This window comes from Manis pentadactyla, chromosome 17 (genome assembly GCF_030020395.1).
Source record: "Manis pentadactyla isolate mManPen7 chromosome 17, mManPen7.hap1, whole genome shotgun sequence".
Lineage (NCBI taxonomy): Eukaryota > Metazoa > Chordata > Mammalia > Pholidota > Manidae > Manis > Manis pentadactyla.
Window position 1 is genome coordinate 12,397,546 of NC_080035.1, and position 12,922 is coordinate 12,410,467.

Genomic DNA, 12,922 nt, shown 5'->3' on the forward strand with positions numbered 1-12,922 from the left:
TTCTTCCAAGTGGTAAAGATACCTCAAGACAAATGCTGGGCATAGAAGCTACAGGGCACAAATATGCAAAGAAATAAAAAGCTAACCATTTCAAACAATAAGGTTTCTCTCTCACTTACCAACTTTACATTTCCCTGTATGGCCCCGGAAGATGACTGGTTAGCCAGAGACGGGTAAGATTCCTCAAGGGAGGAACAACCTAAGACAGGCACAGTCGCAGGGGGGCCATCAGGTGAGAAAATGGAGATCAACAGAGGTGAGGCTTAGAACCTCACCCCCCCCTGTTCTGAGAGAAATCTTCTGCATACGTGGATGTTTTATTGCCCGTGTCTAGCTTGGATTAATACATAGTCTACAGGCACACACCTGATCATCTATACTTGCTCTCTTACAACACTAAACTATGTTTTCTACCTTTATCTCGTATCTACCTACCACTTCAGCATTTTATTAAAAATAATAATAATAAAGAGAGAAATGTGGTATCCACATATAAATCAAGTATAAAAACCAAATGAATATTCATATTTGAACTGTTTATAGTTCATAATGCATGAGCAAAACCGAAAGCTTCTGTGATGACTGCCCTTGTAATGTTCACCATGTAACTTATTCCTTATGTAAGAATTTGTACTCCATGTAAGAACTTGTTCATTATGCTTCAGAAAATTGGAGACTGATGAAAATTAGGCTTGGGGTGGATTAATGATTGTGCATTGAGCATTGACTCCCCTATACAGAATTGTATTGTTATTAACAACCATTTGATCAATAAATATGAGAGATGCCCTCACAAAAAAATATATATATATATGTATATATATACACTTGCAATTGTAAAATAAATAAGTAACCGGGATGTAATGTATACCATAAGGAATATAGTCAAAATATTGTAACAACTTGGTATGGTGATAGCTGGTACCTAGAATTATCATGTATATAAATGTTGAATCACTGTTGTACACCTGAAACTAATGTAATACTGTGTGTCAACTACCCTTCAATAAAAAATAATTATCTAAATAAATAAATAAATAAATAAAAAGAAAAGAACGTGGTATTTTGAGCTATAGAATCCAAGGAAATTTTAATTGTTTAATAAAATACATTAATTGTACACCCCAAACTTTTGAGAAATAAAAATAGCAAAAAAGCCTGCTCTAAATACACAAAGGACATAGTACACCGGACACTTGGCAGGACACAGGGAATGTGATATAAGCATTTCTTTCCCTACAGAGAAAGTGCACCCAAGGAGAGTATGAGAAGTTTTTCCCCACACAATTGGCATGCAATCATTGTGAGTCTTAATTAAATATGTTAATTTAGAAAAAGCAGCTCAGGCAGATTTGTTTCCTTCCCTAAGCCATGACCTAGCACAGAACGATGCATTACTTAACAGTGGCTGTCTCATCTTTGAAATCACAAGTTTAAAAACATTGCCTACAATGGAAATGCAATGCTCTAGACCAGAGTTCCCATAAACACATACAATAATCTTTACTTCACAATTTACAAAATTTTCATAAGGAGAAATCTATGATTCCACTGTATCCAATGTGTTCTGGGTGAATTTACATTAGTTAGTGCAGAGGGGTTCCATTCTGTATCATACATAACATATGTGTATTTCTTCCTCGCTATTTAGGACACACAGAGATCCATGTATACAAACACACGCACACACACACAAATACAGACAACTGAGCAGTGCCTGTTTAAAGCGCTGAACTTCAACTGACTGATGGCATTCTCTGAGAGTTCACATAAAAAGAAGGATGGAGACGTTGTAAGTATTTTGGGTGGCAAGGAACAAGTAACAAATCCTACTTTGGTGTAATTCATATGTAATTATCCTACCTTACAGCTTCTGAATCATGGGTATCACTTACATTTTTGTCATATGACATAGAATCAGCTTCTCTGACTTTCTCCCCCAAAAAATCTACTTACAGAAAAGGAGTGAATGGACATTCTATAGAAGTGAGATCCAGGTGGATGAGAATTCTTAAATGCTTTTATCTACTGAAATGCAATATATTGCCTCTAAAGAAAGAGAAATACATTGATTGATTTTAAATGACTCCTTTTCTTTTTGTACAAGTAAACACAGAGACTGAGATTGGTTCGACTTCATACCAAGAAAGAGAGCCCAAGCTACTGGTACAAATACAGCCTCCTGGTGGAAAGATAATTTTTCATGTTTTGTAAAGCACTGGAGTACAGTATAGTCACTATGATATTCCTCACTATTTAAAATTACAATTGGATAATTTGAGTACCTCCAAAAAATGCCACGAACTCTCATTTGATTTACAAATTTCTTTTTAATAAAATAACAACCAGTATTTCCTATGTGCAGTTAGTAGCAGAGCTTAAAGACAAACTTTAGTTAAAATCATCTTTGTAGTTATAACCCAAAAGTCCCAGAAATCTATATATAAATGCTTAAGAGTGACAGAGTTTGTAGAGGCAATAAAATTATGATTATTTAACAACCTAGTCATTCTGTCACTGAGTATTAAACCAATACTTTTCACTCAGTAAAATGGCAAGGGACTTCATTATGTGCTTTGGCACAGGTAATCTAAAATTATAGATAATCAAATAAAACTTTTATTTGGTTTAGGAATACTTTGGTACATAAAGTGAAATATGGCCATCTTATACTCTGTAAATTTGTAAACCTCAAACAAAATGCACAATGAAGAACTGAAAAATTATCCACATTTCTAAGTGTATGAAATTATTCTCTAAACTTTGTTATCATTAAACAGAAGTATTTTGCATGAGTTTGCAATTGCTGTCCTATGCTTTGTTTAATGCCCTTCCCAAATTGAAAGAAATGAGGTATTTTATTTCAATTTTATAATGAGCTATGAGCTGCCTAGATGAATTAAGCCAAACCAAGTATCAGGTCGTGACAACCTTACAACACCTATCACAGTATTGAATTGCCGGTTTATTGACTGTCACCTTTCACTGTATATTAAACATCGTGAGAGTTACAACTGTATTTTTTTAACCTATCCTAGTACCTCAACAAAATTTGGACTGAATGTATGAATAGATGGTATTAACAAAAGTTTGAAAATAAAAATGTAATTTAGATAACTTTAACTGTAATATCTGAAATGAGATTTGGAGTCAGAGGATGCAGGTCCAAATTTTACTTTATCACAGCTATGTGATTTTAACCTCCGCCTCAAAAGAGGCTCAGTCTTCTCATCTGAACAAAAGGACAACACCCGACCTATGTATTTCAGAGTAGCTGTAAGGGTAAAATGAGGTAATATATGTGGAATTTCTTTGTAAATACCAAACAAATGTAATCTTCTATTAATCTACTGCATATTCATGTAAGAAATATATGTATAAAATGAAAAATATTTTTAAGATAGAATGTGACTTCTTATAAAAAATATATGCCATATATACCATTTTCCCAAGTGAAAAACCGCTAACTCCTCTCTTCAGCCTACAAATATACTTAAAACTTCCTTGAAGATACAGCACCCAGCACTTTATTTTCTCCAGTAAATACTGCCAGAGTCAACACCAAACAGCCTCCTCCTCAATGCACTGAAATTGGGCTCTGCCACCTCTGCAGTAGAACAGCTTCAGTATGGTTAATCCATTGCTTTCTTCTCAGTCCTCATTTTCTCTCTGAAAATTTTTTTGAATACCTCTCAAAATGCAGTACATCTATGCTGACTTTTTTCTTCAAAACAGCTCTCCTCTATATTTTTCCTTCCTTCTAAGGTCAATCTTTTTTTACTGGTTCACCTTATTCTTCAGATGCAGCTGTTACAGGCAGGTTCACCCTTGGACCTTTTTTAGCCTCTATTTCTGCCTCCATGACTCAGCCGACTCCAACAGACTCTGGCATCATCTCCGCAGAGCCAGCTTCTCAATGTGGTCTTTTTCTAGATTCCAGGTCTATATTTCTAACTGCTGAAAGAACATTTCAATCTGGAAATACTTCCGTTTGTGTCAAGCTCATTAGCCTTCTCCATTGCCCCCTTGCTGCACTCTTGGTAGTCAGCCACACAGACATCTTGGGAGTCATCAATGACTTCTCCACTCCTCGCCTCTAGTCTCCATTATCTATGAACAGAATCTGACTCCATCCCTGAAATGTCTCTGTAATCCACCCACTCTCTTTTCCATTTTATTTTCCACTGCCTTCATTCGGGCTTCATTATTTCTTTTTTAAAGTGTTTTGACTGCGTCTTAACTCGTCTCTCTGCTTTGGTCTCTCACAATTTAAATCCATCCTGTTAAATGTGGTACCAAGGAAATAAAAACACTCCCTTACTTTTTATGCCTATTCTTTGCCTGGAAAATAAACTTCAAACTCTTTGACATGTGTTTGAGACCCTGCCTGATCTCTCTCCGACCTGTTTTTCCAGTGACTCCTGCCCACACCCTTCTCTCTCTAGAGCATGTCACACACTTGCAGTTTCATGCCCTGGTTCATGGCGTTCTCTCTACCTGTTACGGTTGTACTTCATTTGTCAAAAGCCTGTACATCTTTCAGACCTGTGTGAAATGTTATTTTCTCTATAACACTTTCTCTGTCCTTTCTGATAGAATTAGTCTTCTACTGCTATTAAAATGAAATTTAAGTGTTAGAGGTGTTCATCACCTCCACTGCATTAGACTCAAAGAGAAAAAGTCGTATTCATTTTGATTTCATCTATGCTTCATACAGTGCCTGACAAATACAGGGTACCCAATAAATACTGAACAGACCTATTCTTGATTTATACAACAAATAGAACTTTAAGAAAAATATTAATCTATATAAGACATATAAGCTGTATCATACTGATTTTTTGTTAGCTATTGGGAAAATCAAATGAAAATCTTTTAGCTTTGATAACAGTGAAAATATGCCCTAAAGATGCATTATCCATTGTAATTATTTTGGTTTTACTTAAACAGCTAAATTTCTTTCAGTCAGTTTAGGAGGAGGCAGGAAACAGTTATCCAATAAACCAGTCAGGTATCTATAAAAATATATAGAAATCAAATATGAGACCCTTACTATTGCTATTAGACTATTAAGGTAAGGATCATTAAGTCTATTAAAATCTTTTGTATATTAAAGACTTAAAGATATTATTAAGACTAAAAATTATATTAATTCAGTTACCAGTAATCTTAAGGAAAATTAGGTATATGCTAAAGGGTCAGTTCTAAATCACTGTCACGAAACAGTTTTGTATAACTCTAAAACACCTACCTCTAATAAACACTAATTTAAGATTTCACTAAATCTTGCCCTGTGATGTAGATCAGGTGTCAGCAAATGATAGCCTGTGGGCCAAACTTGGCCCCCTCACCTGTTTTTCGTAAATAAAGTTTTATTGAAACACAGCCATACTCACTTGTTTCTATATTGTTCCTGTCTTTTGCTCTACAATGGCAGAGTTGAGTAGTTGAGACAGAGACTGTATGTCCCATAGATCCTAAAATATTTATTGTCTGGCTATTTAAAGAAAATTGGCCAACTCCTGCTATAGATAATCAGTTGAAAATCTAGTTGAAAAACAATTGAGTTTGTGTATGTGAGGATTTATTTTTCTACAATTTAGAATCCTTACACAAAGATTTCTTCATGAAAATAAAAATGTATAAGGATGTTATGATAGGAAATATACTGATGCCATGTACATAGGAAAGATAAATGGTATACATACAGGATTTTTTAAAGAATAAATTATTTTTATACTTTCAACATGTTTGCCTGATTATTCTTCATTAACTATCCTTCATTAAAGGAGTAGATGTTCTTTATAATAGAGTGTTGCACTGAGAACTAACTTTTCTAGCACTATCATTTCATAAAAAGTAGAAATTCTTCCTGTAGGAATAAAGGAGTAAAGTTAGGTATAATTAGTTTAAAAATGAGAGGAGGGAAGTGATAAAAGAGGAAAAAGGAGAAAGGGGAAGGGCAAGAAGGGAGAGAAAACTACTGTACCTCATTCTCTAATTGATATGAAACCTATCTGTGTACCAAAATTAAGGCCATCTCGGACATGGGAGAAAAACTTGTCAGGATGGCAGGATGTACAAAGGTTGAGATCTTGGTTCTGGTCCTGAATATTCTGTGGAAGAATTCCTCCTCGTTCTAGAAGAATCCTTAGGATAAAGATTTATCAAAAGTCAGCAAGAGTTAATTATACTAATAGCCAAAGCAATATGAAAAAATTTTAGATACTGGTGAAAAAGAATTCTGGAAAGATATACTTGTAACAATGTAAATTGTTATTTAGATACAGAACATAGACTAATCAGGAAATGGTAAATTTATCACATCACCTAAATTCATATATGAACTGTATAGCCTTCCATATTGTCTTGCAACATGATCTAGGTATAGAATTTTATAATCAAAACCAAGTACTTATTCAAGAAGACACTTCTAAAGTAACTAGGGTATTTGTAGACAAGATTCATTTGATTCAGACAGAACATGACTTTTAGGTATCTGGCCCTCCTGCTTCCTTTCCTCCTACTGACCAGATTTTTCACAGAAATTTGCTTCTCCATAAACACTATAAATTAGTGATACTTATCTCACAAGTCACATTTAAGAATCATTCAATATTTTTGCTAAGAAATATACTCCTCTAGTTAATTAGGGAATAAGAATATTTTTAAAATTTCAGCTTCCTGATTGCTTATTGTATTTAGGAGACTTTAGCTGAGGAATGGCTATGAAGTAAAGCACATGCTGACTTTTCTATATGAAGTTCAAGTAGAGCTCTTAAAACTATATGCCAAATATATCTTTCTTTACTTTTAAATCAATAAGAGAAACCAGACAAGAAAAATTTCTGTTTTTCCAAACTTAAATGAGAATAGATTTCATATTTAAAATGAATTTTTGTGTAGGTGTACATGTCAGCTACATAAATATCTGACACCTGCATTTTTCTTGGAGTTACTAATTGCTAATATGATTTTTATCTCAGAAGCAATAAGCAATAACCAAACTTGAAGTTCCAGAATGAAATCAAGCATACCTGGTGGCTTTACGGATGTCAACATAGGGATTTGGTGAGTCAAAGAGACGTACACATTCAGGATCCAGATTCTGAAATCCCTTTGCTGATTCCCTTGGAAGAGTAAAACAGCAAGGACCCACCGAAGGTCCTAGTACAACAATAATGTCTTCCAAACTACAGCCATACTCTGCAATCATACCATTCACCGTAGCCATAGCAACACCTAATAAAGTACCTCTCCAACCTGGTAGTTAGGAAGAAAAAGAGGTAAGGAAACTTAAAACGTAACAAAATTTCACCTTAACTTAGATCAAAGTTAAAAATGAGCAGTCATTATTAGGTATTTTTCAAAGTTCAGAAACAGAAAGTTAATCACAAAACTAACTAATCAATTAACTAATTAAAATGGTTTTTAAAATGAGGTCTATACTAAGTACCTGACACAGAAGAGACATTTAACAGGAGTTCCCTTCTACTCTTCTTACAAATGTTCTAATCTTTTAGTTTACACGGAGATTACACCTTCTTAGCCTTCTCTCCTAGGTGCTTTTTTTCACAATTTAAAAAATTATGGGAAAAAGATATAAAATTTATCATTTTAACTGTTTTTAAGTGTATGTTTCAGTAGGGTTAAGTATTGTTGTGGAACCCATCTCCAGAACTTTTTCATCTTGTAAAACTGAAACTACATCTATTAAACAACTCCCCTTTTCCACCTTCCTCCAGCCCCTGGCAACCACCATTATATTTCCTGTTTCTGTAAATTTGACTACTCTAGATATCTCATGTAAGTAGAATCACACAGTACTTGTCTTTTTACAACTAGCATATTTCTCCTAGCTTAATGTCCTCAAAGTTCATTTATGTTGCTGCATGTGAGAGGATTTCCTTTCTTTTTAAGGCTGAATAATATTCCACTGCATGTATATACCACATTTTGCTTATCCATTCATTCACCTATGGACACTTGGATTGCTTCCATTTCTTAGCTATTGTGAATAATTCTGCCATGAGTATGGGTGTGCAAATATCACATTAAGATCCTGCTTTCAATTCTTTTGGACATGTGCCCAGAAGTGGAATTGCTGAATAATATGGTAATTTAAAAATTTTTGAGGAACCACGGTCCTGTTTGCCATAGTAGCTGCACCATTACATTACCATTAATAGTGCCTCAGGATTCCAGTTTCTCTACATCCTCATCCACACTTGTTAATTTGTTTTGTTTTGTTTTTAATATTAGCCATCCTAATGGGCATGAGGTGATACCTCACTGTAATTTTGGTTTCCATTTCTCTAATTATTAGTGATATTGAGCATCATTTCACATGCTTGTTGGTCAATTTCTTAATGTCTTTGAAGAAACGTCTATTTGAGTTCTTTACCCATTTTTTAATCAAGTTATTTGCTGTTGTTGAGTTGTAGGAGTTCTTATATATTCTATATATTAACCCCTTATCAGATACATGAACTGCAAACATTTTCTCTCATTCCATGGATTGCCTTTTCACTTTATATCCTTTGATGCACAGAAGTTTTAAATTTTGATGAAATCCAATTTATTTATTTTACTTTTGTTGTTTGTGCTTTTGGTGTCATATCTAAGAAGCCGTCATCTAATTCAAGATCACAGGGATTCACACTTATGTTTCTTCTGAGTTTTATAGTTTTAGCTCTTATATTTAGGTCTTTAATCCATTTTGAGTTAATTTTCATGTAAGATGTAAGATAAGTGTCCAACATCATTCTTTTGCATGTGACTATTCTGGTACCATTTGGTGAAGAGACTGTCCTTTCCCCATTACATAGTTTATCTCCTTGTTGAAAATCCCTGGACCATATATGCAATGGTTTATTTCCCAGCTCTCCTCTATTCCATTGGCCTGTATGTCTGTCGTTATGTCAGTACCATACTGTTTTTAGTAAGTTTTGGAATCAGGAAGTGTTAGACCTCTAACTTTGTTTTAAGATTGTTTCATTTTGACAGCTTTAATCTTTAATACTTTAAAAATTATAAATTTAAAAGTTTTTATATTTCAAAACCTAAGAAGTAACAAATACAATTTCTTTTTTTATATCCTAGTACTAAGACTCAAATTTTAAAAACTTTTGACAATGTCAAATAATAAATCTGACTTTGATTCATCTAATTCCATTATTTTAGCTACATCAAAGAAAGAGAAACAGCTTTCTTATTTATCTGTGGTCTAAAAAGCAAAGTAGTCATAATTCAAGCAGAAGGAAATCTAAAAGCTCATCTCTCATTTCACATGGAATACAACTACAGAATAATCTGAACTATATTTTAAAATGCTTACAGGAAACAAAATTCCATAACCTTAACATGGCACAGTATCTAAAATTTTTTCTTTGTTCTTATCTTTAGAGAGTAGTTAAAGCCACTAGACCATAGTGTATTAAACTAAATGCAATTTTAAACATATCTTGCTTTTTCTCCCCTCCATACCTTTATACATGCTGCTGCATCTTCATGAACACCTTTCTGCAACATGCCTTCCCTTCCTATTCTTCACTGGCCTGGAGTTGAAGGGTTCTCAACCAGAGGCAATACCACTTCTTGGGGAATGTTTTAAAAGGCATGGAGACTCTTTCCTTTTATTTTTATTTCTTTTGTTATTATAACAACTTGGGGGTATTACTGGCATTAATAATTCTGAAATCCAAGCGAACTGTTTGGAATGTAAGATTACCTTGCTCAAAATATTAATAGCACCCCTGCTGAGAAACACTGGCACCTCGCCAACTCCTGCAAATTCCTCAGGGATCAGCCTGGGTATCACTTCCTTTGGGAATTCTACTCTGATTCATATAATTTGACTTAGGTACTCCTTTTATGTGCTCCTGTAAAGGAGTATGCTAGTGCTATCCCTCTCTTTACACTTATTACCACGTAAAGTAATTAACGGTTTGTCTGGCATGGCCACCAGAAAGAAATTATAATTTTTCCTGTAATATAAAAGTGGCAAAATCCTAAATGCTTAATTAAGTATACTTACCAGAATGAGCAACCCCACATGCTTTTTTGACAGGGTCTGCAAAAACTATAGGTATACAATCAGCCCCAAGAGCCGCTATTGTGACTCCTCTCTGATTTGTGATGATTCCATCATACGATTCAGGCTCCTTCTTTCCCATAATCCAGACGTCACTGGCATGATCAGTCTAATACCAAAGACCAAAGATGTGCAATAAAAATGTTCTGAAAATAGGATTTCTCATACCATAAGCTTTTCCAAAAGTACTCATATCCTACAAATTATATAACCAGTTTAAGATTATTAGCATTCATTGAATACATCATTTCTATGTATAGTAAAATTCCAAACTTACTTATTTAACTTTATTTGAATATTTTATTCAAAGGAAAGACTTTAACATTTAAAAATTCAATATAGCCAATCACGAACATCTCCCACTAAACACAATTGTCTACTTGCAATGCTTTCCACAACAAAAAAGGGCAATTGTATTATACTCTTAGAATTAACTGTACTTTTAGATGTGAGGATGCTCAGGTGAAACATAAATGTCATAGACTTGATCTTTAGGCTACAGTGTATAGGTCTAAGTTAAACAGCCACAAGCACTATCCTTAAAATTTAGATAAAATAGCAGATGTAGAAATTTGCTTGACTAAAGCTCACGTAGTCATTTGCAGAGTCAAGAATGTACTTTAGATCTCCTGAAATAAAATTTTACCTTTATTCGGTAAAATTTCTCCACATTAAATCCTGCAGCATTCCCCAACCTACGCAGATTTTCTTGAACAACAACTTTGGGATCTCTCCGTTTGGAACTACAGAAGAGATTGAATGAGCTAAGAGTTGGTATGTAAGATATTCCACCTGTTCTTGTAGTAAATCCATGTATGAAAACATCTGTTGAAGACAAGTAGTGATTAAAAACATGCTATGCAAAGTACTATAAAGCATTATGAACTCAGTTCTCAGGAAGACTTCCCCTGATCACCTCAAGCTACAATTTGTCTTTCTAGTTTCTAATTTCTACAGCACCGTGTACCTCCATGTGTTCTTTTATAGACTGCATTGGGTTTTCTTTACCTTCTCTTTGGAATTATTGTTATACTTGATAGCACACAGCTCACAGTAAATATCATTCAACCAAGAAGTAAGATTGTTTTCCATTTCACTCTTCTGTGAAGATGCCAATGAACTAATGTTTTGAGAATTTCTAAACAGGAGATGCTTAGGACATAAATTCCATTTTAGGAAGGCTGTGTGGTTGTCTTAAAGCCGAATTTGCATTACGCAAATTTACTTAGGGTGGCTCTGAAAGGACTATCCCTTGTTAAGCTTTGACACCCCTAACAGGACAAGGTCATCCATTACACTCCCATGTTGCAACTGATGCTAATGAGCACATAAACCCATAAGTCACAAAAGAAGGAAAAAAGGAAGTACACACCCTCTAAAGAAAGACAGGTTTTTCATGCATACAGTAACAACAACATGGGGTTTAATATACCTGAGATTGAAGGAGATGTGATAATAGTTAATTCTCCTTTCAGTGCTGGCAGGCTTTTCAAGTATGTTTCTACTTCATTCTGAATTGCTTCCAGTTCTTGAGCTGCAATCGTCTTTCCTTCAGTGGACTGTTTCCAAAGCCCTCCCCTCAAAGTCACCTGCAAATCTTCAAACTCAAAATTGTACACATCAGTGAAAAGTTGATCAATAAAAGCCCTCATTAATGTCTTCCGGTGCTTGGGCACAATGACCTTAACGCTACTCAGGTTTTTCTCATCAATTTTCTGTTTAATTGTATATAATGAGGCAGCCATGCTGGGATTGCTAACAGTCTCAAATTCTCTCAGGAGAGTTGATAATCTAGTGCTCGTGTCTAACTCGCAGTTACTATGTTCATCATCCCTTTCGCAGCTGATGTTACTGCAACACATTATGCAAAGGAACTTGGCCTTGGCAGCACAGTAGTATCGAACAGCATACAATGTCTTCAGTAACGACTGATGACTGTTTTTCTGGGAGTTCAATTTCAAGCCGAAGAGATCCACCAACACTGCTTCTGCCATCCTTCAATACTTCTACAAAGTTCTTTAAAGACTGTTGCGCCCTCCACAAAATCACCTGTAAGAAAAATTGGCATAAGAATGTAAAATTGCATCAGAAATTTTGTGAATTAAAAAAAAGTTGCATTGACATAAAAATGTAACCAAAATAGATCTAGACCGCCCCCAGAAAAGCTTGTACACTATTTGTAAGGCGAGAACCATGACGATGAATGCCAAGCCATCTCTTCATTCGATTTTTTTTTTAAAGTGTTTGTACATATTTTCAGCAGAACAACAGTTCCTCTGTTTTTTCATATGGCAAATTTTAAGTAGGAACGTACTTCTTGACTTAATCAAATTCCTGTTTTTTGGGTACAGGGTATTACTGATGTGACATACCCTGAATCCTGACAGGAGTGGCACGGTAAGTCACACCCCCTCATATGAAACGGGGGCTTTAAATTCACTACATTAAACGGAGCTCCACCTAAAATCGCTTTTTCAAGAAAATAAACGCTGAGGTGGCTGACAACATTTCCCTCCGGGATTTATCAGCACCCCAGGTTGTGGCGATCACCACACGAGCGACTTGGGGCAGACCTGCCCCCCCAGCACTCCGCCGCCCACCGCGCCCCGCGCCGCTGTTCTCACCCCCAGCCCCGCCTTCCGCGCCGGCCGGCCGGGTTCTCCTCAGTGACCGCGTTCGGGGGCCCTTGTGCCGGACGGTTTCTCCTGCCGCCACCCCTCACTTCCACGCCCTACCTGCCCACCGAGCGCTCCCGCTCAGCTCTCCTCGCCAGTTCCGAAAACCCTTCGAGAGGCGAGGCGGGTGAGCCCGAGCCACCCGGAAGCGGCG

General features: G+C 35.6%; 1 protein-coding gene across 2 annotated transcripts; it reads right to left on the reverse strand.

The window, feature by feature from the left end:
* Nucleotides 1-2,310: 2,310 nt before the first annotated feature.
* LACC1 (laccase domain containing 1) lies at nt 2,311-12,851 on the reverse strand. Of its 2 annotated transcripts, XM_036889710.2 has the most exons (7): nt 12,718-12,851; nt 11,526-12,142; nt 10,740-10,918; nt 10,037-10,202; nt 7,038-7,263; nt 5,990-6,150; nt 2,311-5,015 (listed from the first exon to the last, which is right to left on the reverse strand). In XM_036889710.2, exons 2-6 carry the CDS (start codon nt 12,085-12,087, stop codon nt 5,991-5,993), a joined length of 1,293 nt encoding a protein of 430 aa, XP_036745605.2. In that variant the 5' UTR covers nt 12,088-12,142; nt 12,718-12,851; the 3' UTR covers nt 2,311-5,015; nt 5,990. The 2 variants fall into 2 exon arrangements, with proteins under 2 accessions (XP_036745605.2, XP_057350401.1); XM_057494418.1 differs by lacking the exon at nt 2,311-5,015 and having other exon boundaries at nt 5,510-6,150.
* Between the last annotated feature and the right edge of the window lie 71 nt (nt 12,852-12,922).